Source organism: Taudactylus pleione, unplaced genomic scaffold, assembly GCF_031769625.1.
Source record: "Taudactylus pleione unplaced genomic scaffold, aTauple2 ptg000556l, whole genome shotgun sequence".
NCBI lineage: Eukaryota > Metazoa > Chordata > Amphibia > Anura > Myobatrachidae > Taudactylus > Taudactylus pleione.
The window spans coordinates 22932501-22958388 of NW_028284958.1; the positions used below are offsets into that span (position 1 = coordinate 22932501).

The following is a 25888-nucleotide window of genomic DNA, read 5'->3' on the forward strand; positions in this document are numbered from 1 at the left end:
GCTCATCCCAGCCTTGTGCAGGGCTACAATTTTGTCCCTGGTGTCCTTAGACCGCTCTCTGGTCTTGGCCATGGTGGAGAGGTTGCAGTCTGACTGTTTGAGGGTGTGGACAGGTGTCTTTTATACAGTTAACCAGTTCAAGCAGGTGCCATAAATACAGGTAACGAGTGGAGGATAGATGAGCTTCCTAAAGAAGAAGTAACAAGTCTGTGAAAGCCAGAATTCTTGCTGGTTGGTAGGTGTCCATATATTTATTTTCCGCAAGAATATACAAATTGTTTAAAAACATACAATGTGATTTCCGGAATTTTTTGTTCTGATTCTGTCTCTCACAGTTGAAGTGTACCTATGATGGAAATTACAGACCTCACAATATTGACATGAACAGCGCATATTTGGAGATGCAAGTAAAAGGGGGGGAAAAAATAATTTTGGGACTTTATACCAACTTATTTATTTGTCTCCATTGTCTGCCCCAGATCAAATAAGTCTTTGGCCGATTCTCTAGATAAAGCAAATGACCCATCCGATCCTTTGGTAAACCGATTGCTGCGAGTGATGGCCACACAAGCCATGTCCAATGCTCAGTATTTCTCCACCGGCTCGTACACGGAGGACGATTTCTATCACTATGGTGAGTTTGGGGTTGTATGGAATAAATGAGTGGAAGGTACAACATCACTTGACACTTGCACAAAACAAACAATTCAGGACCTTATTCGTGTTTATATGACATTCATTTGCAGTAATGTTCTGTAGGCATGACAATAAAGTGACCACAGCTTTGCGCTGTACACGTAAAATGTAACTGTCATTTTGCATTCCCTGGACCTCAGTTTGTTGCAGTACTTAAACTATAGGTATTTGGAATGGGACTGGCTTGCAGCCTTCTAAGTAACAAAAAATGTTCCGTGCACGTTTGCCGACTTTTCAATCTGTAATGTAAAAAGTGACTGACTCATTGTGATCGCTATGATTGTTTCCGCAGCCGTTTCATCATTTGTGTAATACACTGTAGGTTGTGCTGGTTTTCATGGAGTAGGAGTTAATAAGGACAAACAATCTTTTAGAACTTCTCCTGTACCTGGACCTTTTACAGCTTGACACAGCTTCTCTTATGTCACAGTATCCAGAGCTATTTCCCCTTGTTCTGCAGCGAATGCCCTCTATGCATGTAAAAGACAATAGAAACATTCAATATATACCCCTTCTTGTGGTATCTATAACAAGCGCCCTGTGTGCAGCTACTGATGGGATCAGTTCTAAATCCTTCATCCCTCTATCTGTCTCTTACTACCTAGCTGGTGTGTAATCTTTTTGCTTTGCCATGTATATGAAAGAAGGAACAAGTTTCTGTCATTGCATATAATAGGAAATAAGTCTCTGCTCTAGAGTGTTTACAGTCAATAAAGGTTTGTGAAGACATATTACATACAATGGTTATGGATGTGCTAAACATGACCGTGTTTTATCGCTGTTCTATTATAGAGATCCAGCAGTATGGTGGCTTTAGAGATCCAGCAGTATGGTGGCTTTAGAGATCCAGCAGTATGGTGGCTTTAGAGATCCAGCAGTATGGTGGCTTTAGAGATCCAGCAGTATGGTGGCTTTAGAGAGCATGAGACTGTGAGGTTCTGGTTTTGTTGTGGGCCCGGGTGGTAATAGGAGTAGACACTGAAGCAGATTTAAAAATAAACGTGGTAAAACAGAAAGTCCGGGTATAGCACTAAAGTACATTTGGGAACTGTAGTGAGGCAATGGGAAAAAGTCCAGGTAGTGAAACAGAAGGCAGTCCAGTAATCCAGGTCTTGTGAGGCTGAAATGAATGGTGGCTGAAGAAATAATGTCCAGAGGAAGGTGCAAGTGGAGGCAAGGTGCGGGGTAACAGCTGACACAGATACTCAGGCAATGGGGAAGGCAAAAGGAGGAGGCAGTGGAAGTCCAGCAGGGTAAGGAGCAGGTTAGACAGAGATCCAACAGGGAGGCGGACAAGCTCAGGAACTCTGTCTCAGCTTGCGCTGAGAAACACGTTGCACTGGCAGTGCAAGGGAGCTCTGAACTCACTTTTATACCCAGCCGTGAGTGGTCAGAGAGTGAGCATGTGACACGCCAGGATTGGGGAACTAGGTCACATGGCCGAAAGCAAGATGGCGGCGCCCATGCCGGAGCAGAACGGAAACACCGCCAGGCCTACCCAGCACAGAGTGACAATATGCCCACACAGGACCGCGCACAGCCAATGCTCCCCGCCAGGCACCAGCACCACCACCAGATACCCCCTGCCATAACATCCGCACAGGTAACACCCGGCAACTACCATGCCGAGAAACCCTGGTCGTGACAGAGACGTGAGACCCACAGTAGTAGTGGATGATGTAGGGAGGAGTGAACAAGAATCTTTAGCATGTGGGAATATAGGAGATTATGTGAATGGTCAGGTAAATGGATTATGTTAGATGTGAGATTTACTTTGTAGCTGATATGGTGAATGATGGGGAGACATTATGGTGCCTGTACTAGCATATCTGGCAGAGATTTGGAGAGAGAGCAGTTTCTAACTTTTGGTTATAACAGATTGTAAGGGTGAAAGATGTAAAAAGGAAGAGGACATGCATGGACTGGTTTCTAGTACAGAGGGAAGTGTGACTAGTCTGCTAGTGTTATCTCTGTTCTATCAGAAGTGACCTGGATAGAGTATTGGACCTGAGTTACATGGAAATATACCTAGTTTAGGGTCACCGTTTTGTGCGCATTGTTCTGTAAATTAGACATGCCTTTTTTGTGTCTTGTTTCAGGCTTGGCTCTTGACAAATACACTCACTTCACCTCCCCGATCCGCCGTTATGCTGACATTGTAGTGCATCGGCTTCTTCTGGCTGCCATCCACAAAGGCCCAAAAGATCATATAGTTGGAAATAAGGACCTGGAGGAGCTCTGTCGTCACATTAATGGGCGCAATCGGGTGAGCAGACCAGCTAAGTCTTGGCGTTACATGCATTTCCTACCCAGATATAACATCATCGTGCCTTGGCTAATTGAATGATTACATTCATGTAATAAAATCCCTGGGAAAAGCAGTGACTTATTAAGTGAAGGGTCCTGAAAATATGTTTCAAGTCTTCTAGTCCTTTTATATTAAAGTTGTTTCTTCTTCAGGGTCCATAGGGCTCCACAGGGAGACATTGGGGTGTAGGTGTGACCTGGAGGACCGGACACCAACAGCAAAGCTTTTCAATCCCAGGATGCTCCGGTCCTTCCCCCTATACCCCACTCACAGCCTGAGGGCACTTCAGTTTTGTTGTTGTCCAGCAGGAGCTGGACCAACATTATAACAGAGGGCTGCATTAAGCAGCCAAGCTTTAATTTTATGATTTAATTAACTTTTTATTTTTTTACCAAACGGGCGAGCATCACCAGACTGTCCTCCGGACGTCTGTGCTGCCGCCCCATCACCCCTGCCTTGTGCCGTGACACCAAACCTCTGCTAGGTACTCCCAGCGGGGCTCCGAGGGGGACTAACTAGCGGGCTCCCTGGACCCCAGACTGCCCCGAAATCCAGGGGACAGGTAAGGTGGAACCCCGTTCGCGGGGACCCGTGTCTTAGTGCAGTCTTGCATCCGGTCTCACAAGACAGACCGGAAGCGCTAATGTGGACACTGGCTCCCCCACTACTCCACTAGACCCCGGGGCATAACGATACTGCCACAGAGGCATATTATGAAGGCTAGGGGACCCGGTGGTTAACGTCAGCCAGGGGATAAGGCACTCTCCCTGCAACCCCTCCCCCAGCTCAGGGCACCATTCCACTGCAGTCTTAGTGTTCCCTGAGCTGCTCCTCTCTCACCCTCCGCCCCCTCAGAGACACGCGGCAGCCATTTTAGGCATGCAGATCTCCGGGAAACGCTGGGTCCAGTCTCCCTGTGTACCTCTCCCATGGGCAAGGTTATACAGCACTATTTGTGGTCTGTGTAGTTGATTTTAGTGCCCATTGCAGACGTAATTTTTTTTTCTGCGTTTGTATGTAACTTGAGCGAGTGCTAGTCTCTATTTTCTATACTGTCAGTTTATACCTTTCCCTTTTTTCTGCTATACCCTGACATACTATGGTATTGGGGGTTCATTGTACCTCACATCTGCTATGTAAGTGTGAAGACTTAAATAGTAAACTACATACTATATAGCGCAGATGCACACTACACTGTGCCATATATTTTGCGGTTGCACACTACATTGTGCCATATTACACATACTGCAAGGTGTTCATTGCACTATATCATACTGTGTATTCTATTATTCTTGTGGCTATGGCTGGTAGAGGAAAGAATAACAAGCAGCCTGATGCTGCTCCTCCTACTCTGGTGTCTTGTAAGTCCTGCTCTGCAGGCTTAGCCACATAGAACCTCATTCAGGATGGTCTCTGTATTAATTGTTACACAGCCCCAGGTCCATCAGCCCCAGTGTCTCTCCCTCAGGACCCTCCCTGGGCTGGCTTATCACAAATGCTGGCAAAACTTGTGGACCAAGTAGCAATCCCCATGGTAGCTCCACCTATGGGATGGCCACAGCAGGTACCCCCTGCAAATCCTTTGCCTCCCCCATGTCTACCTCAATACAGAGTTTGGCTAATACCTCTACGGTTTTTCAGCATTTGATAAACCTTTACCTACTAAGCGTACTATGATCTCTTCCCAATGCACACAGCTATCTGATTCCGAGATATCATCTGGGGAGGCAGAAGACGCAGATCTCTCTAACTCTGACTCCGTCTCAGGAGAAGAGGAGCCACCCTCTAAACTAAATATACCTGCTCTTGTGAGAGCTGTTAAAACTATTCTACAAATAGAAGAGGATGAACCCGCTCCTAAGAAAAAGCATGCACTTTTTAAGTGCTAAAAGGTTGATTCTTCTTCAGGGTCCATAGGGCTCCACAGGGAGACCTTGGGGTGTAGGTGGTGGTTGGGGACACACAGATAAAGCTTTCAGCTACCAGGATGCATCGATCCATCCCCCTATACCCCGCCCCCGAGCCAGAGGCACCACAGTTTCGTAGGTGCTCGGCCGGAGTTGAGTCACCATTATGCAGTGGGCTGCTTTGGCAGCCCAAATAGCTTTTATTTTATGTTTTTTGTTATTTTTATATTTTCTTGATGAGCGTGCAGAAGCAGGCTGTCCACAGGACACCTGCGCTACCGGTCCATCACCCCTACGGGCGCCGCAATGCCAGTTTTGGCCTGGGATTTCGGAGGGCATCCTGGGGTCCTCGCTAGCCGGTTACAGTGGATGGACCTAGACTGCAGCTTGGACACAAGGGGACAGGTAAGGCAGGTCATCGCTTGCGGTGACCTTCGGATTGACAGTCATACGTCCAGTCTCTGGACAGACCGGAGGCGCTGACAGTGAACGCAGGCTTTGTCCAAGGTGATCTACTAGACCACCAGGGTACATATGGAGCAGGAATCCAGCTTCCCGGTGGTTAAAAATTAGCATGGGGAGGTCAGCTTTACCCATTAAAGCAGCTGCTTCCCTCAGCTCAGGGCGCCATTCCTCTGAGGTCTCGCTTCCCTGAATTGCTCTCCTCCTCCGACCACCCCCCCTCAGAGATCTCTGGCGGCCATTTTCTCCAGGCTCAGCCACAGCTCTCTGGGAAACACTGGATCTGGTCCTCCCACATACCTCTCCCTGGAGTCAGGTTATGTAGCGCTATAGCCTACCAGATGTTGAGTCACTGTCCACAGAATCTGTGTAGTTGATTGTAGTGCAATTCTGCAGTTATGTTGTATTTCTGCATTGTATGTGACTTATGCTAGCGCTGCCTGTCTGTTTATTTCTCTATACTGTCAGTATATATCTTTTCCTTTTTTTTTTTTTTTTTTTTTTTCTTACTTTGTCCTAACATACAGGTGTATTCAGGGGTTTTCCAGTTCCTCACAGCTCTACAACTAATGTATTTGTGAGGGTTGTCACATACAGTTGGTTACTACACAGTGCCATATTTGTGCTGTGCGCTCCTGTAGCTTGCCCAAGCCTAAGACAGGATCAGTATATTGGATTCCTACTTTTATCCTACATACCCAGTGGTAGCATTATACCCAGTGCTATACTACTCTACCGCTTTGTCTAGCAAAGGCAAGAGTAGCAAGCAAGCATCTGCACCCATACTGCTATCATGCAAATTATGTGCTGCAGGCTTAAGTGAGGAGGATTTGATACAATATGGGTTATGTGTTAGGTGTTATACTCCACCAAGCGCACAAGAGCCCCCCTGGACTTCCTTTTCTCAGGTGCTGGCTACTATTCTAGTGGTACCGGCTGTAATTCCCTCTATGGGGTTACCACAACAGGCCGTAATCCCCCCTATGGGGTTGCCACAACAGGTTCAGGTGATACAGGTACCTCCTGTGCCCCCTCCATGTGTTTACCTACTCTCTAGCTCAGTACAAAATCTAGTGGCTACCTCTACAGCCTTTCAGACGATGTTGCAAGGTGAAAAGCCCCTACCCAGTAAGCCTTCTAAGCGTCATGTGTTATCACAGTCCATGCAGCTCTCAGATTCTGGTGTCATCTGAGGAGGCAGAAGATGCTGATCTCTCTAACACTGACTCCCCTCTGGGGAGGACGAGAGTCAGTCTAAAATTAATATTCCTCGCTTGGTGCAAGTGTTACATCCATCTTACTCATAGAAGATGACGAGCCAGCTCCTAAATCGAAGCACCCACTGTTTAAAAGACAAAAGGTGGCTTCAGCAGAGTTCCCTCTATCGCAGTGGTTCTCAAACTTGGTCCTCAGGACCCCACACAGTTCACTTTTTCCAGGTCACCCCGCAGGTGCACAGGTGTATTCATTACTCACTGACACATTTTAAAATATTCACAGGTGGAGCTAATTATTTTACTTGTGATTATGTAAGGAGACTTGGAAAACATGCACTGTTTGGGGTCCTGAGGACCAAGCTTGAGAACCTGTGCTCTATCGGATCAACTAGCTGAACACATGGCTGTAGCCTGACAAATGCCTGGTAAGATTTTTCAGCCCCAAAAAACGTTTGACCTCCTGTTATACATTTCCTGCTGCTCATTGTTCAAAATGGGAGACTCCACCTGTGGTGGATTCACATGTTACGCGTTTAATTAAAAGTGCTACATTACCTATCCGTACAGTAACCTCTTTGAAGGATCCTACGGATAGAAAGGTGGAATCTTGCTTTAAATCGATATACTCTCTCAGGAGCTGTAGCCCGTCCGGCTATTGCATGGGTGGCTAAAGCTATAGAGAACTGGGCTGACGCATTTGAACACTTGTTTCCCTTAAATGCTTCTAGCGATCAGATGTATTTCGTCTCTTACAAATGAGATGCAGCTTCCTATATTGGTGAAGATACATTGGATCCCAGTCTCTAACCTCCAGAGTCTCGGCCGCAGCAGTGTCTGCCGGCCGTACCCTGTGGCTACGCTCATGGAAGGCAATAGGGAGATCTTGTTTGGCCCAGATCTTGATAAGATTGTAACCTGGTTGGCGGCATCAAAAACTGCATTTCTGTCTTCAGCAACTACTGCTACAAAGCCTCAGACTACATCTTTTAAGTCCTTTCGTCCTCAAAGAAAGCCTAAAGGTCAGTCCTTTCCTAGGCAGTCTGCTTCCACTAGGGCCACCAAGCCCATGACCAAGCAGGCCTGGACCACCAGATGCCCTGCTTCAAACCCGAGGATAAGCCCTCAGTCTGATGGGACTGGCCTCCCTCTGGGGGATCCCAGAGTGGGAGGCCGACTTTTTCAGTTTGCCCAGTTCTGGTGTCAAACCACCTCGGATGCTTGGTTAAGAGAGGTAGTCTCTCACGGTTACGCCCTCTCATTACTTCGACTGCCTCCCCACCAGTTTTTCTACACAGGCCCTCCTTCAGACCCGAAGAAGGCCCTACAAATCCAGAAAGCCATACAGTCCTTGCTGTAGGCAGGGGTGATTGTGCCAGTCCCACTATCTCAGCGGGGCACTGGTTATTATTCTACTCTTTCTGGTTCAGAAGCCGAATGGGTCTTATCGGCCTATCCTCAACCTCAAATCCCTGAACAAATTCCTCAGGGTGCCCAGGTTCAGGAAACTCTACACTCTCATCCTAGCTATGGAGCCTGGTGACTTCATGGTATCTCTGGATAGTCAGGCTGCGTACCTACATGTGCCTATCGCGTCCTCACATCAGCGATATCTCTGGTTTGCTGTACTACAGCAACACTTCCAATTTCAGGCTTTGCCCTTTGGACTATCCACAGCTCCATGGGTATTTACCAAAATTATGGCTATCATGGCGGCCCATCTGCATGGTCAGGGTGTCTGTCTGCTACCATATCTGGTTGACCTCCTGCTCTTAGCATGATCCCCAGAAGTGCTTCACTGCCATCTGCAGCTAACCATTGCTTTCCTTCACAAGCATGGATGGTCAATGCACTTGAAAAAGTGCTCCCTGAATCCCCCACAGAGAATTATATATCTGGGAGCCCTGCTGGATTCTCAGGATCAGAGAATCTTTCTGACACCAGACAAAATCTCCACAGTCGCCGAGTGTTGATCCTCGTGAGCAATGCAGGTTCTGGGATCCAGGTGGAATGGGTTACCCCATCGGATCAAGGCTCAGACGATGGTACTCTCTCCAGAGGTGCATCTGTCTCTGTTAGATGGGATGTCTGTAGCCACCAAGATAGAGGGTTGCCCTTTTTGGATCCCGAACTGGATACTCCTAACAACGGATTCCGGTCTCTGGGGTTGGGGCGCAGTGACTGGTCCGCACTGCTTTAAGGGCCGTTGGACATCGGTTGAATCAACCCTGCCAATCAACACATTGGAACTTCGAGCTGTCTACAGGGCCCTCATACTGGCCCAGAACATACTTCACGGAAAATCTGTACAGGTACAGTCCGACAATGCTACAACAGTGGCTTACATCAACCATCAAGGAGGCATTCGAAGTCTGGCAGCAATGACAGAAGTGTCACGCATTCTGACATGGGCTGAGGGTCACCTCCCGGCCATCTCTGCGGGTTCATTCCGGGAGTTCTCAAATGGGAAGCAAACCACCTCAACTATCACGGGGAATGGTCTCTTCACCAAGAGGTTTTTAAACTCCTAGTGAGCAGATGGGGCCTCCCAGAGTTGGAACTCATGGCCTCCCGACGCAATCACAAACAGCCGGTGTACGGGTTCAGAACAAGGGATGCGCTGAGGCAACCTTCGTAGACGCATTATCAGTGAAGTGGACCTTCCAGTTTGCATACCTATTCCCTCCAGTCTGCCTTCTTCCTCGAGTTCTTCGGAAGTTCAAAGAAGAGGCACTGTCCTGCTGGTGGCTCCAGCTTTGGCCCAGACGTCATTGGTACTCAGATTTTCGGATTCTCTCCATCGACACTCCGTTCCTGCTGCCTCAACGACCTGACCTCGTGTCTCAGGGTCCTTGCCTTTACCCGGATGTGGGTCGTCTGTCTTTGACGGCGTGGCTCTTGAGACATCCCTCCTGAGGTCCAAAGGATTCTCTACCTCTGTAGTCAAAACTATGCTCAGAGCGCATAAGCCAGCCTCTGCTCGGATCTACCATGGAGTGTGGCATACATGTTTCCAATGGTGTCATACCAGAAGTTACGACCCCCAAGTGTTTAGGATTTCCAGAGTCCTGGCCTTCCTTCAAGCTGGATTAGACCTTGGACTCTGCCTGGCATCACTGAAAATGCATGTCTCTGCTTTATTTGTTCCAGACTAGACTTGCTCCACTACCTGATGTCCACAACTTCCTCCAGGGTGTCCTCTGTATACAACCTCCCTTTGTCCCTCTAGTGGCCATGGGATTTGTCAGTAGTGCTTCGTGCCCTCCAGGGTCCTCCGTTTGAACCCCTGGATTCTGTGGAACTCAAGTGGCTCACAGCGAAGCTTTTTTTTTTCTTTTCTTCTGGCTATGGCGTCTGCCAGAAGGGTGTCAGATTTAGGGGCACTCTCCTGTCGCTCCCCATTTCTGATATGCCATACAGGTCAGGGCTGTGCTTTATACTTGCCCTAGTTTCCTTTAAAAAGTTTTTACTAGTTTCCACATTAATTGGGAAATTGTAGTCCCAGCCTTTCAATCACCAGACCTATTGGCAGGTGAGGCCTCCTTGGATGTGGTTTGTGCCAGTTCTCTTAGGACATCAGACTCCTTATTTGTGCTCTATGGATTTCATAAGAAGGGATGGCCAGCCAACAAACAGACATTGGCTAGATGGCTTACAGGCTTACACGCAGGTAGACCTTCCTGTACCGGCTACTGTTACTGCTCATTCTACTCGCTCTGTGGGTCCTTCGTGTGCAGCTTGCCGTGGCGCATCAGCTGAACAGCTTTGTAAGGCGGCCACATGGTCCTCTGTCCATACATTTCTGAGGTTTTATGGCTTTTGATACATTTGCCTCTCCGGATGCTTCATTTGGGTGCCGTATTCTCCTCGCCCGTCCCCTCCCCTCCAACACATGATCCTCTTCAGGTGGAACGGGCTACCCCATCTGCTCAAATCTCAGACGATGAGCCTCCCCCCAGAGGTTTGTCTGTTCCTAACCTGGTGGCTACAGACTTCCAATTTGAACAAGGGTCATCCCTTTTGGATCCCGATCTGGGCTCGCCTCACCACGGACGCAAGCCTCCGAGGGTGGGACGTAGTAACTGGCCAGCACTCCTTCCAGGGTCGATGGTCTCCAGTCGAGGCAGTGTTGCCAATCAACATCCTGGAACTTTGAGCCATCTACAGAGCTCTCACTTTGGCTCAGAATATTCTGAAAACAGGCCAGTGCAAGTACAGTCCAACAACGCTACGGCTGTGGCTTACCTCAATCACCAAGGGGGCACTTGAAGTCAGTCAGCAATGATAGAAGTGTCCCACTTTCTCACCTGGGCCGAACGCAGTGTTCATCCCGGGGATTCTCTATTGGGAGGCAGATTTCCTCAGCCGTCACGACGTGCATGCAGGAGAATGGTCTCTACATCCAGAAGTCTTTCAGCTTCTAGTGGACAAATGGAGTCTTCCGGAGGTTGATCTCAACAAACTTCCAATTTATTGAGCCAGAACAAAGGACCCCGACGTGGCCTTCATAGACGCATTGTCTGTGAAATGGAACTTCCATTTAGCAATTCTCTTCCCTCCAATATCCCTGCTTCCTCGAGTGCTTCAGTTCAGACAGGAGGGAGGTAGTCATATTAATAGCTCCGACTTGGCCCAGATGTCACTGGTACTCCGATCTTGAAAGCCTCTCCATAGACGTTCCTCTTCAGCTTCCTCTATGAGTAGATTTGTTGACTCCGGGTCCATGTCTACATTCAGACCTAGCCCGTCTGTCTTTAACGGCTTGGCTCTTGAGACATCCCTTCTAATGGCTAAGGGTTTTTCCAGCTCTGTGGTCCATACCATGCTAAAAGCACGTAAACCAGCCTCAGCCAGGATTTACCGCAGAATATGGCATGCATATTTCCAGTGGTGTGCTCCAAGAAACGATGACCCTCAGGTATTTTAGGTTTCTAGAATGCTTGCCTTTCTTCAAACTGGATTGGATCTAGGCCTACGCCTAGCATCTCTGAAAGTGCAGGTCTCTGCTTTTTCTATCTGGTTTCAGCACAGAATTGCTCCTATACCGGATGTCCACACCTTCATGCAGGGTGTTCTACGAATACAACTTCCCTTTTGTCCCTCCTGTGGCTCCATGGGATTTGTTAGTGGTGCTCCAAGCACTTCAGAACCCTCCATTCGAAACCCTGGAATCAGTGGATGTCAAATGGCTCACTGTGAAGACTTTGTTCTGGCTATAGCATCTGCCCGTAGAGTATCGGATGTATGGACGCTTTCATGGCGCTCCCACTTTTTGGTATTTTCATCAGGACAGGGCTGTTCTTCAAACACGCCCTGGCTTCCTTCCCTGGCTTCCTTCCCAAGGTGATTTCTCGCTTCCACCTGAATGATTTTTAATTCACCAGACCTCTCTGTAGGTGAGGCCTCTTTGGATGTGGTCCGTGGTCTAAAGATCTACGTGGACCGTACTGCTTCCATCCGGAAATCGGATTCCCTGTTTGTCCTATATGGATTCCACAAGAAGGGATGGCTAGCTAACAGACACTCTGGCCAGATGGATTTGCATGGCCATCTCACAGGCTTACACGTAGATAGGCCTTCTTGTGCCAACTACAGTCTCTGATCATTCTACTCGCTCTGTGGGTCCCTCGTGGACAGCCCGGCGTGGCGCCTCAGCTGAGAACATCTAGACAAGACTGCCTCCTTGTCTTCCGTCCACACCATTCTTAGGCTTTATGCCTTTGATACATTTGCCTCTCAGGATGCTTCCTTCGGGTGTAGGGTTCTCATCTCAGCTCAGGAGCGTTCCCGCCATTGAACTGCTTTGGGACATCCCCAATGTCTCCCTGTGTAGCCCTATGCACCCAGAAGAAGAAAAGGAGTTATGGTAAAACGTACCTTGATTAACACTTTCTTCGAAGTCCATAGGGTCCACAGGGCACCCACCCTGACGCTCCTAGCTTCTATGGGTTTACTTCTCCTGGTCACTTGTTTCCTTCTGTGTGTGATTACTCAGTGTACCAGTCTTCCTTCTCTCCTATCCTGCTCCTGTCTTGGGCTTGTTAACAAAACTAAAGTGCCCTCAGGCTGTGGGCGGGGAAGGACCGGAGCATCCTCCGGGTCCCACCTATATAGCCCCATTGTCTTCCTGTGGATCCTATGGACTTCGGAGAAAGAGTTAACCAAAGTAAGTTTTACCATAACTCTCCTTTTTTGACGACATTTAATCTTGTATAGGTATTTGAGGACAAAGGGGAACGGCTAGGGCTTGGGTAAGAGGTAATTGTTCCTTTTTACACTGCAGGCAGCCCAGCATTGCCAGAAACAGTCCACGGAGCTCTTCCAGTGCATGTTCTTCAGAGATCAGGACCCTGAGAGCAATGGCCGCTGCATTTGTGATGCTATAATATACTCCATCCGCACCAATGGAGTGTTACTCTTTATACCCAGGTAAGTGTGTATCCACCTGTGACTATAATGCTAATATTGTGTATAAAAAGCTTTGGCTGCCAATGGAGGGCACTCCCCAGATTGCAGTAGTGACAGATGTAAAGTCTGCATGTTACAGTCTGTTGATTAAGAACCATTGAACAGGAATTCTGTGTAGCTGTATCAGCCATTCGTTTGCAGGTTTGGAGATGTTAAGAGTATGTTCATTTAGGGCTACAGCACAGTATTCTATTCAATAGTCACAAATATAATGGAATAAAATATAGCTGGTGTCACAGTGGTGTGCCAAGATTTTGGTGTGAAATGCTACTGTATTTGAAACAGAGGTCATGCATTGAGAGTTTGTTTTTCTTGCACAGAGTCAAACCTGAAAATAATTTGTGTAGCGTCTATTATAGTACGCACATGTTATGTAGGAGATGTTAGAAATGTTGCAAGTCTGAAATAAGACCATTTTTGAAACCTGTTGTTTCAGATCAGGGACGGACTGGGGCTGCTAAGCAGCCCTGGCAGTCCCACCGTGGGTGCCTGCAAAAGGGGCATGGCCTTGCCACACAAAGAAAACTCGGGGCCACGCCTCATAAGGGCATGCCGCGAGTCACTGGGACCTGGCCTCACGGCATGCCACCGTCTTTCAGTATCCCCAGCCGAGCAGAGCGCCGTGAGACGTAGCTGCTCGTCCGGGGTTTCACACCATGCCATCGGCCCTTCTGGCATTTGCCAGATTGGCAGCTTGGCCCTGTTTTCAGATTTAGCTGACTGCTGAATTGGGGAAGTCATAGCACAAAGTAATACCGCCCGTTTTCTTCATTTCTACTTCATCCACCAGGGGACACTGGAGATCAAGACGCTGGGGTGTAGTTTGGTGGATGAGAGGAGTTGGCACTTTAAATTTATGAGTGTGATTGACTCCTTCCTCTCTATCCCCCGAAGCCCCAGTTTTAGAATTGTGCCCACATTTCATTTTATTTTTATTTATTTATTTTATTTACAAGCATTGAGGACAGGCTGACAGACTGCTGCATCTGTCAGCCTGCTATATGGAGGCTTCAGGAGGGACCCGCCACCGCTGTCCAAGATTGAGTGTCCGGGTCCCTGGCACCCTGACTTTAGCTCAGGGAAGGCCATGCCACTGCTTAATAAAGAAGCTGTGTCCATGCCGCCCATCGCCACTGCAGACATCCTGAAGCCAGTGGGATTCCGGCACTCGCTGATACAGAAGGATATACTTACCAGGTGCCTCCGTAGGAATCAGCAGAGTGCTGGTTCAAACATGAAAAAATGTTGAAACACGGCGGCGCTTTGGTCTTTACAATAATACTACAAACAGTCAAGCTTCATGCATGAAGCTTGACTGTTTCTAGTATTATTGCATAGACCAGAGTGCCGCCATGTTTCTACATTTTCTTTTTAAAAAGCATCCTGAGACCATTCATGTGTGGGGTTGCTTCTCGGCTAAGGGAGTGGGCTCACTCACAATTGTGCCTAAGAACACATCCATGAATAAAGAAAGGTACCAAAACATCCTCCAAAAGCAACTTCTCCCTACCATCCAAGAACAGTTTGGCGACGAACAATATACAATATACATATCCAGTAAGATATAGGACTTAACTTCCAGAATGAGGAATGGTGCTGGTATTGCATAAGTTCTTTTTTGCTCCTAATTGCTAGAAGCTTGCTTATTCACTCACAATGTGTAGGTATATGTAAAAGGGAAAAGATATAAAAAAAAAACAATGTGTAGTATCGTTTTTAAGGATAAAATAACAAAAACATTTCCTTATTCCACATCACCAAACACATGATGGAGGAAGAGGGTATACCAAAATACATGCACCACTATAGATGGTGTCTCCTGTGTTGGAAATTATCTGGTTCACCCCAAACTGTGAAGGAAGAATATTCAATGGGGCGTACCCTACTCACTCTGCTGTAGATGGAATAATGTACGGTGTATATAAAGGTATCTTTAATAAGCGTACCGTAATCACAGAAGATATAGATATACGTTTTCCTCCTATCAAGGTATCTTTAAACCATATGTGGATCCACAACAGGGACATGCGATGACTTTATATTCCAAGATTTATTTTATTCAACAAAACGTCAGTGTAACCCAAAGTAAAAAACATCAGACTCTTGGCTCCCAAAAAATAAAACCAAGGAAAATATAAGCTGTTTCAGGATCAGTAACCATTCCGGATTTGCTCTGGAGACCTAATGTATGGACTTATTTACATGACTACTGGGACTTCCTTCTAGGGTAGATACATTTATCATTAACCAATCTGGAATGGTTACTGATCCTGAAACAGCTTGTATTTTCCTTGGTTTTATTTTGTGGGAGCCAGGAGTCTGATGTTTTTTTTAATTTGGATAACCCGTTCATGGCTCGCAGGCCAATTACATCAGCTCTTCTCATCGCATCTGGTGTTCTTATGTGATGTGGCAGCAGAGCGGGCGTGTTTTACCACTGCTTCCGTTGCCCCATTCTTTTCTCCTCTTCTATGGGGCCATGGACACTGGATTACGCTTTGGTTCTCTCAAGGTTCACATCTCTGCATCCGCCTGGCCTTGTTTCTTCTGATTCACTCTTTTCTTCAGGGAGTTCTCCGAATACAACCTATGTCTCTGTGGGACCTTAACCTCCGGGTCTCAGAGTCGGGAGTTCTCTCTTGTCGACCTCCTTATCATCTTTTCATGAATACCATGCAAAACTCCGTTCTAAGCCGTCCTCCTGCCTAAAGAATTTTCGGCCTTCCACATTAACCAAGCTGATTGTGGTTCCAGTGTTTCGACCGCTCTCTGTATTCTCTCAACTTCGTTGGTGCGGGCTCTTTGGATTTCTGTGGCCCGTACTGCACAAGTGCATACTTCAGATTCCTTGTTTAAGTGCTGCTAACGTGGTTGGTCCACATATAAGTAGATATTTGTCACAGGGAGCCATTAGCCATCCGACAGGCGTATATGACTATGCCTGGCCTTAGCTGGTTTTCTATTCTACGCATTCCACTTGTGCGGTGGGCACTTTTGGGCTGCCCGTAGTGGCGCCTCAACTACATAGTTTTGCCGTGCGGGGCTGTGGTCCAGAGTCCGCATTTTTTGACGATTATAGCTTTGATTCCTTGTGTCTTCAGATTCTCTTGGTCGCACGGTTTTGCAGGTTCCTCAGGGCTCTCCCACCCGGGGGGAGAAACTTTGGGATGTCCCCAATGTCTTGATCTCCGATGTCCCCTGGTGGATGAATGAGAAAATAGGATTTTGGTACTTGCCAGTAAAATCCCTTTCTCCGATTCCATAGGGGACACTGGAGGCCCTCCCAGCACTGCTTTACCTGCCATTGGGTTTATGTTTTTTACGTTTGTTGTATGCAATATATTGCTATGTGTGTTTTCTATTCAGCTTTTGTCGTCTTTTTTGTTCGATTCCTTCTCCTCAGTTATATCTTCTGCTTTTGTTTCCGTCTCCTCAGGCTCCATTTCTCTAACTGGGGCTTCTGGGGGATAGAGGGGGAGGAGTCACTCACACTTATAAATTTAAAGTGCCAGCTCTTCTCATTCACCCGTCTATACCCCAGTGTCTTGATCTCCAGTGAACCCTGTGGAATCGGAGAAAGGGATTTTACTGGCAAGTACCAAAATCCTATTTTTGTAAGTATGCCCCAGGTGTTTTTTTGATTGCAGGTGTTTCCGGCAGGTGGCTTTTTCCTGTTTTTTAAAACTTCACATTAGCAACTTCAAAATATGCTAGTACCCATTTTCATGTACCCCAAAATTGATGGGACTAGTTAATTTCCCCCCAAAAAACGCCAAAATACTATAAATACGCTATATAGCTCCGATTGAGACCATTTAAAAACCCCAAATATCTTCAGCTGGGCTATTCGGGGGTATCCAGAGTGATTCCCCCATGTCATAGCATCTTGTGGGGGGGTATGTCAGGCTGATTTCCCCAAATCTGACAGAACTTTTCGCTGATTTCAGTTTCGCTTCTAATTGATTGTGGTTCTGAGTCTTTAAACATAACATGGTGTAAAAAAAAAAAAAAAAGCTGCAGTCGCTGTATTGTAGCACTTTGTATGCTGATTGAGAGACTCAGTCGCACACAGGTAACAGGATTTTGCTACTTACCGGTAAATCCATTTCTCCGATTCCACAGGGGACACTGGAGCTCAAGACAGTGGGGTATAGACTGGGGTAGAGTAGAGCCTGGCACTTTAAATAATTTGAAGTGTGACTGGCTCCTCCCCCTCTATGCCCCATCAGCCCCAGTTAAGAAAACTGAGCCCGAGAGGAGAAGAAGTCGACAGAACGGAACAAGACCGACTGAATGAGAACAGAGGAACACATGCAGTCACACAAATATATAATGCAGACAATTGCAATAGATCGAGAATAAACGAACCAAACCAGACGGCAGGTAAGCAGCTCTGGGCGGGCGGCCAGTGTCCCCTGTGGAATGAATGAAATGGGTTTACTGGTAAGTACCAAAATCCTGTTGTTTGTTTTTTTTTTCCTCCTTCCACTAGGGGACACTGGAGCTTAAGACACTGGGGACGTCCCAAAGCTAACCTCCCAGGTGGGAAGCGCTGAGAACTTGTCGACCCTGCAGCCAAACCAAAACGGGACCGCCAAGAAACAAAGGACCAATCGAAGATCAAGAACTGAGGACGAAGAGTCGTAGAGCACAGGAGACACGTAGAACTCCTCGCTGGACAGCCACAGAAAATTCTAGAACATACAGCGTAAGTCAATGGAACAGGAGCACGGTGACCCTAGCGGACAACAGAAGATGAAAATAGTCAGAACCCCATAAGCTCAGCTGAACAGGCCAACCTTGACAATTGGTAGCATAGAACCCCAACAAGTGTCCCTAGGAGATGGGAAGCAACACGAGTACAAAACCCGAGAAAACCCTACCAGATTTTAAATATAGGAAGATGCAACAGCCATTGACAGTAGAATCCCAGCACTGCCGGCCATCAAAGTTTTTATATAGAGATATGTCTAAGTTGATCCAGTCTACAGACTTCTCTAGCAAAGAGTATACAGGTAGGCAGAGCCAAAGACAGAACAGCTGTCCAGGACCATACATGAGGTCCATAGAGTTAGGGGGTTTGCAACCAGCAGAAGGGCTAGTCCCAACAAGTAGAGATCCCACAGATCATAAGGCAGAAGCGGTATCGAGAGTGATTGAGACTACAACACCTCGTAGAGGATCAAGGGACTTATCCATTTAACGACATGAAAGTCTGAACGTCCAGACTTTCATGTCGCTGAGGTGCGGGCACAGCACTGAAATACGTTCATTGAACGTCTTCAGTGCAGGAGCCCATCCTCCCTATCTATTAACATGTGGAACCTGACAATCGTCGTCAGGTTGACCAGCATGTTCGATAGTCGGGGTCGGCAAGGACCCAGCGTGTACGCGCATCGCTGGTCCTTGCTGGCTTTCCAGTTGCAGACTTTCTGCATGATCCGACCAAAACCTCCTGGTTTTGGTCGCATCGTGCAGAAAGTCGGCAAATGGATAGGCCCCTTCAGATAACCGGACAACCCATGCTGGAACAGATAGAAAAGACAGCATCCTGAACTCTTCAGCGGGCCCAGACGAAGACCAGTGTCCACCTTGCCTAGAAAATAAAACCAGCCCTTGGTAATCCGGGGGGAAAAAAAACACAGCATAGAAGTATGTAGTCCTGTACCAGCTTCCTGACCTGAACTAGTACCTACCGGGAGAGCAAGATTAACAAATCCCATCGCAGACCACTGGCTGCATGATGGCCTCTTACCGGTACCCCGCAATGCGGAGGTCACATACAATTGGGCGGGTCACGAACCAGTGTATAGAACTACGTTGGCACTATGGACACACACGCTAGGAAAGCTCTAAGGTGGATAGCTAACTGACGTTAACAGGTACCCTACATGGGCAGATGACTGCTAGGACAGCAGCTAGGGTGTGGGAGGGAGTAATAACGGCTGGGAAATGTCAGGTATGCATTTTCCTAGGCATTAGTGGGGTAATCCCGCTTACCTGTGAGCGACCAGACGCCCCCTGGACGCTTTGTAGACATTCACTGACCCTTCCCGTCTCGCTGCAACCAGCCTTGACCGATATGAAGATTTAGATGGTTTGAGCCTACAGTACCTAGTATTCTCAGGCGGTCGGCCTGACCTTCCTTAGCTTCCGAGATCAGATAAGATTGTGCGTGTTCAGGGTGGTGCGACCACAGGCTCTAAAATCCAATGAACTACCTGTCAGACTTCAGTCTGGAGATGTTGCCTTAGAAAAAGCTGTAGAAAACTAGCAGAATTTTTAGTGGAGACATCTAGTTCATGCAACATGATATCTCTCTATCTTAAGAAATTAGAGCGGCTCATCCTTACAGTACCTCCTAAACTGTCTTGACCCTAGTGTAAGCGTTACATGAGCACCTAGGGTGGTGAAGTGCGTATTAGTAAAGAAGCAGAATCACCACATAGAATATTAGATGTCTGAGACTTTATAATTGGGCCTGGATCCCAACCCAGTGACTCCTGACAATAAAACTCCCAACGAGAGGGATATTGAAAGCAAACAATATAATTGCGCCATATAAATCCAACCAGTCTTGGAGGGTGGCCTTTGGGCCTGCAGAAATAGTAGTTATAACTACCGTTATGTTTTGATTGGAACCTATATGGAGCTACTGCATTAGAGACTTCTCTGCTGAGCTATGGGACATCAGTCAATGGAGCTCCAGAAAATATTCAAGCATGATAAGTCTATCTCTTGTTATAGTATAGGGTTAAATTACTGCAATATTAAATGATAATAGGCCCCTAGATAAAAGCGTATCCGATATGAACTGATAGAAACAGTACTACCCTAGATATTAGTCAAAAACCGCCCAATTGCATGGCAGACATATCAGACTGAGCTATTCTGGCTCTGCTTATGACCATTAGCACAGCCACTTGAACCAACAGAGGCCCAGGAGCAAGATCACACACACGCAGCCACACTGCCCAGCGATTATATTTTTATTTATTTATTTTTTCTTCCACCACCCCTGCTTCTCAGGTGGTGGTTATACTCACCATTTTTGCGGCCGGGATGCTGGGCGGGGGGCAAGCGGTGGACCCGGACACAGGCCGGTGTCAGCTGTGGCTGGCCCCGCTGAGTCCGATGACTCAATGTAAAGTTAGGGCCCCATTCAGGAATGTCGAACACAGGCTGCAGTAGCCATAGAGACTCCCTTCCCTGCATATCCCACATAGCAGACTGCCACAGTAAGCTGTCTGTCCTCATGCTTGTTTTTTGTTTTTTTTTTAAGTAAAAATTAAAGAAAATATATGAAAAGGCTGGAGACAGCCTAGTGTGCTACCGGCTCTCTCGGGCACAGTTTCTAAACTGGTTCTGATGGGACATAGGGGGAGGAGCCAGTGACACTTCTAAATTATTTAAGGTACTCTACCACGACTATACCCCAATGTCTTGAACTCCAGTGTCACGTATCATAATAATCAGCACAGTGTGCTGGTGCATCCGAGTCACATCACATTGCAACTTAGACAAAGTTTCTGCAAAATAAAAAAAGACGCCCGGAGATAGCAGAGTCTCATAGGACTAGGCGCACCAAGAGGGGCTGTTTGAAGTGACTGCAGCAAAGACGAGTGAGGACACATCTGTATTTATCTATCTATTAGTCACACTTGAGTTCATGTGATAAATCATTTCTTGTACATGTGTCCTGACATGAACATAAAAATGTTCTCAATATCCAAAAACATGCCAGATGGTTATGTCTATTTTGTTCCCCGAGACAGCACTTTTCAGCACACAGCTGGCAGGATGCAGAGTTGATGAACATTCACCTGTTTCCAGAGCGTATCTTATTTATTATTTATAAAGTTTCTTATAAAGCGCAACATATTCCAATTGTGAAGCGCAACAGAACATTAATAGAACAAAACTAAGTAATAACAGACAGAGGTAGGAAGGCCCTGCTTACAAGCTTACACTCTATAGTATCTTGTGTGGTTTTGCGCTGTGCATGCTCTGGAGCTGCATGCATTCAATAATTGGTTATGCAGAACCATACACACTTTGATTGTGTCTCCACATACGACTATTGAGGCGTAACGGAGACTGTTACGGTTCGCTCTCGTGTAGGTCAGGTTCAGTGAGAGCATGTTTATGCATCTGCGGCTATGCAGATGTGAACGGCATTTTAGATGTATATTTTGCACCTAGTAATAGGCTGGTGCAAATATGCACTGATAACGATGACTAGTACCAGAGCAGGCACACAGATAGCGGGTGGGTGCACTGCAAGATGCCTACAGCTCTGCATACAGGCGAGTTCACACAATGTGGGAGCACATATTCCCAATTTCCATCCAACTCCGCATCAGGCCCAGTGTTTAGTCTAGGGCTACAGAGAGGCCATAAATTGTCTTAGAACAACTGTGCCATTGAATGCAACTTCCCGATTACCCACCCTGTGCTCTCTATCTCTAAGGAGCATTTCCCGAACATCACTTGGCATCAGAGATTAATTGTCTATCCCATTAACCCCCTGGAGAAGATTAATTACTTGCAGTTCAGTGTGATGTGAAGAAGACCATAGAACTACTGTATACAGCAAATGTAAAACCTTTCTTGTACAGGCAGCTCAACTTTATTACTACACAAGTGGTTATGGGACTATGAAATCGCTCATGTAGCCTAATCTATTTTTCCAATGTCAAAACATCATGACGGACAGGAAGAATGTGTATTATTTCATAGAAGCTATTAAAAAGGGACTACACCCATTAGTGCCATTAGTTAGACAATAAGGAATGAAGATTTTTGCAGCAGAAGATCCCTGTATTTTATTTATTGAAAGTTCTGTTAATTGTTTGAGGCATTGAAACAAGTGTATTTTTTTTTCCTCCAGGTCCGTCAGCATAATATTCATAATACTTATTAATCAAATTCTGCACATGCTTGTATCTCATGTACTAACAGGTACGGTATAAAAGGAGCAGCATATCTTAGAAATACGGAGGGCCTTGTATTATCCTTTGCTGGTAATGGATGTCATTGGACACCTGGATCCTTGCAACGTCAGGCTGACCGAATCACAGTAGTGGCAGAGGGAGGGGGGCAGACAGCGTTCTGCCTGTTTGACCATGTGACTGTGAGTACAAACCTTTTTGTTATACTGTAAATGTTTTACTGCACCACTATAACCATGGTGATCATTCTGGCAAAGTATGGGACATCAGTTGGGATACTTAAATAAAACATTGGCCACTTTCTGGTTTACAGAGCAATTGTAGCTGCTACTCAACATTACTGTGCATTATGGAGTATTTTTACATAAGGAAATATGTCCACCATGGTCTTTATTTTAATAGAGCTGCAGATAATGGGCTTAATTTTGAGTTGTACGCTTATGCCGCCGCTGCATATGTGTACGCAGCTGAGATCCGAATATATGCAAATGTCTCAGCTGCCATTAGATGTATTGAGGCGCCCACCAGCGGCTGCAAATCCAAACATCTGCGTAAAATATTGCAGCATTATTCGATTGTCGCAGTCCTGAGTGAGCCTATGGTCCTGTAGAATGGCCATGGAAACTGAGACGCCGGAGCCATATTTCTTGCGTATGGGATTGCAGGTAAGAGAAGTGACACACCCTAAGTGGTAGCGTCACGCTTCCATTCTTTGCCGTCACTCCCCATTACCTCTTCCAAACGTTCCCTGACTGTCAATCACACTGCAATCTAGTCGCTGTGAGCAACTACGGTAATGGTCTTAGACGCATACGCTGTGCGGCTTGCATGCATGTGCAGATTGCCGATTATCGCTCAACTGCAAAAACATCGGCGTAGTTTAAAACTCTTGGTACGGCCCCAATGTCCAGTAACTCTGGACAATGTATTTTAGCTTCATGGTTCAAATCTATCTATTTTGAAGTTATATCTATCTATCCTTCCTATCGGAGATAGATATATTTTTTATTAAGAAATTAGATGTGCATTAAACAATGATAGATTGCCTGTTAGTTAAATCACTGCTTACATTATGCTTTAAATGGGGAACACTCCATCTATACATCATCTCCTTGTTACAGCACATTCCTGCCCCAAATATCATGCTATTTAATGTTTTAGAAAGGATAAATGTAGGATGAATCAGCCAGCGAATTAACATTTTCTTGTTTAATACAGTAATCTTTACATTTATTGCATAGTCTTAGATTAGATATATTGACTGTTTTATTGATGTAAGTCATATTATTCATTTACAGGACTTGTCTGTTCATTTGCTGGCACATCTCCTGTTTTTTGGGTTTAAAATGTTGGTTTAAAGTTTGCAGGAATAGTTAGAATTTTACAAGTATGTATAGTAGTAATAATGACAAATGATGTTGTATCTGCTACTTACACCATCCCCTTAAATATGAGACTTCCCTTAACCGTTAATTCACTGGATGATTCACCCTAATATATCAAAATCCAATTGGTGTTAATACAAATGATTATGAACTTTCTCCCTGACCACCTTAAGGTCATCACACTCAAACTTTGGGGTATATGTATTAAGCCTTGGAGAGAGAGACAATGAACGGAGATAAAGTACCAACCAATCGGCTCCTACTATTTGCTCAGAGCACACAAGTACCAATAGCATTTTATTTTTTAGAATTATTTTACATCCGTGGTCGGGCTGTCACGGAAGAATGGGAGTAGGGGGGTTATGACTATGAGGAGGGGGGGGGTGGTTATCCGGTCCAGTCATAGGACGGGATCCGATGACTGGACTGTAGTAGGATACTTCCTCCTACACACAGCCTCCGTGCTGCTGCGGAGCTACAGGTCTCGTGAGAGGATGACATTATCATCTCTCGAGTCTCTTTCCCTCTTCCCCAGGGCTCCGGGACATGGACAGCAGTGCAGCGGCTAGCCTGGGTGGGCTGAGACCTGTCACACACACTGTGTGTGAGTGGAGCCCTGCTTGTCACTGGGGCAGAGAGATGAGCTGCATGCTCTCAGCACTGTCATGTACTCTCTGCTGTTGGGGCCAGTGACGGACTCTGCCAATGCTACACCGGCCTGTCACTCTTACTAGAATGCACAATGTTAATGAGATCGTTTATTACTCCAGATGGGTGGAGGAACTTACACTCACACTCACCAACCCCTCTCCCCTGTGGGCACTGTGTGTACTCTCACAACTTCTTACTGTCTGTGTCTAAAATGTTTAAATATATCATGTATGTTATCTAAATAATAAAGCAGATGAGCCGCTAAAGGTCTCAGCACCCATCAGACGCGGGGCATCTGATACAAACCGACTGGGGCAAAAACCTTTGGAAAAAGCACAGGGGAGACTTCCCAAGGTAAGGGTGACATGGAGCCATCCTCTTGGAGTCTCTACTGTGCTGTCAGGTGTCTCCTGTTAGTACATGTTTGTCTCCCAGATCCCAGCAGCAGCCGGAGCAGAGAAATAGAGGCTGAAGGGCTGCGAGTGTGCAGGAGCCAGGCATACCATCTAAAGCAACAGCAGCAACCCTAGATTAGTTCTCTCAGCCCAGTGCCCCCTCTCCCCTCAGCCCAGTGCCCTCCCAGCTCATGACCTCCCCATCACAGTGTCTCCACTTCTCCAGCTCAGCTCAGTGTCTCCAACCATAGCCTACAGCTGCTAATGCCATTTTCAGATGGCATTAGCTGCCGGGACCAAACTCCGGACTGCAAACTTGGTAAATCTTACAGCTTTGCAGTCTCCTATGGCTTCTGTTGGAAATCACTGTGAAATCAATATCTATTACGGTATGGAAATATCAGGGGATGTTTTATATTTGTCGGTATGCCACAAATTTATTTGATAAATATGCCCCTTAGACTTGTTTTTTAAAAATTGTTTTCCTTATTTACGTAAACAAATCCCAGAGCACTGGGCATGCTTCCAGCGTGACGAAAACTGGGGGAGTAATTCTCGGGCATGGCATTTCACATTGGGCCGTGCCCCCTTTTCTGGACATGCTGATGGTGAATACTTTTGTCCCAGCTGCTGGGTGGTATGTTATGTTTCTGTGAGTAGGTGCTTCTCAGGTGCTAGATATGCCCCCCCAAAAAAGTACAGACATGTCCCTAACATGCTGTGGCCATGCCTCTTCCAGGGCGGCCCCAAGACGTTGCACTACCAGGGCCCAAAATTTCTCTTGGCAAATCTGCTGGGGACTGGAATGGATCCTCTTACAATTGTGCCAGTTATAGGGACATTCTGAATATTAAGCTGGGTTACACGCTATGCGTTCTATATCGTCCAGGCGTGGATTGGAACGCTATATCGTACACATCGTATAGTGTGTTCTGCACGGCAGATAGGACTATGCAATGAACGACCCAGTGCAGTTAAATGCAGTGTGCAACAACACATTGCTCCGTCGTAGATCAGATCTCATGAACACCTCCCAGTTCCAGATCTCCGGAACATGCCTCCCTCCAACTTCAATTTGTGGAGGACCTGCAGGATCATTGAGATTGTGGAGGGAAAATGTACAGATGTGCCCTCATACATCAAGGCTCAATACGCCATGCAGCGTGACTTGCCTGGTGTGAGAGAGGTCCCGTGCAACTCTGCAAGCGTCTGGTGTTTTTTTTTTTTTTTTCTGTAGAAAATGCATCTAATTGACAATGCGATGCGACTAAGACTGTGCTGAGTAATTTCATATGTGACACATATCTGTGTGCGACTGAGACTGTAAGTGAAGCACAATAGAACTTGGAATGAAAAAAGCTGCAGCCGCTACATTGTAGCACTTCATATACCGGTTCAGGGACTCAGTCGCACACAGATACACAAGTGTCGCATATCAAATTAATTAACAC

At 46.5% G+C, this 25888-nt stretch overlaps 1 protein-coding gene across 1 annotated transcript in view; it reads left to right on the top strand.

Moving 5' to 3' along the window:
- DIS3L (DIS3 like exosome 3'-5' exoribonuclease) overlaps positions 1-25888 on the top strand; it is an 86129-nt gene that overhangs the window by 34337 nt on the left and 25904 nt on the right. The window contains exons 13-16 of the mRNA XM_088452757.1: positions 480-634; positions 2796-2962; positions 12871-13016; positions 22017-22188. Of these exons, the coding sequence (XP_088308883.1) occupies positions 480-634; positions 2796-2962; positions 12871-13016; positions 22017-22188 (640 nt within the window). The remainder of the gene's footprint in view (positions 1-479; positions 635-2795; positions 2963-12870; positions 13017-22016; positions 22189-25888) is intronic.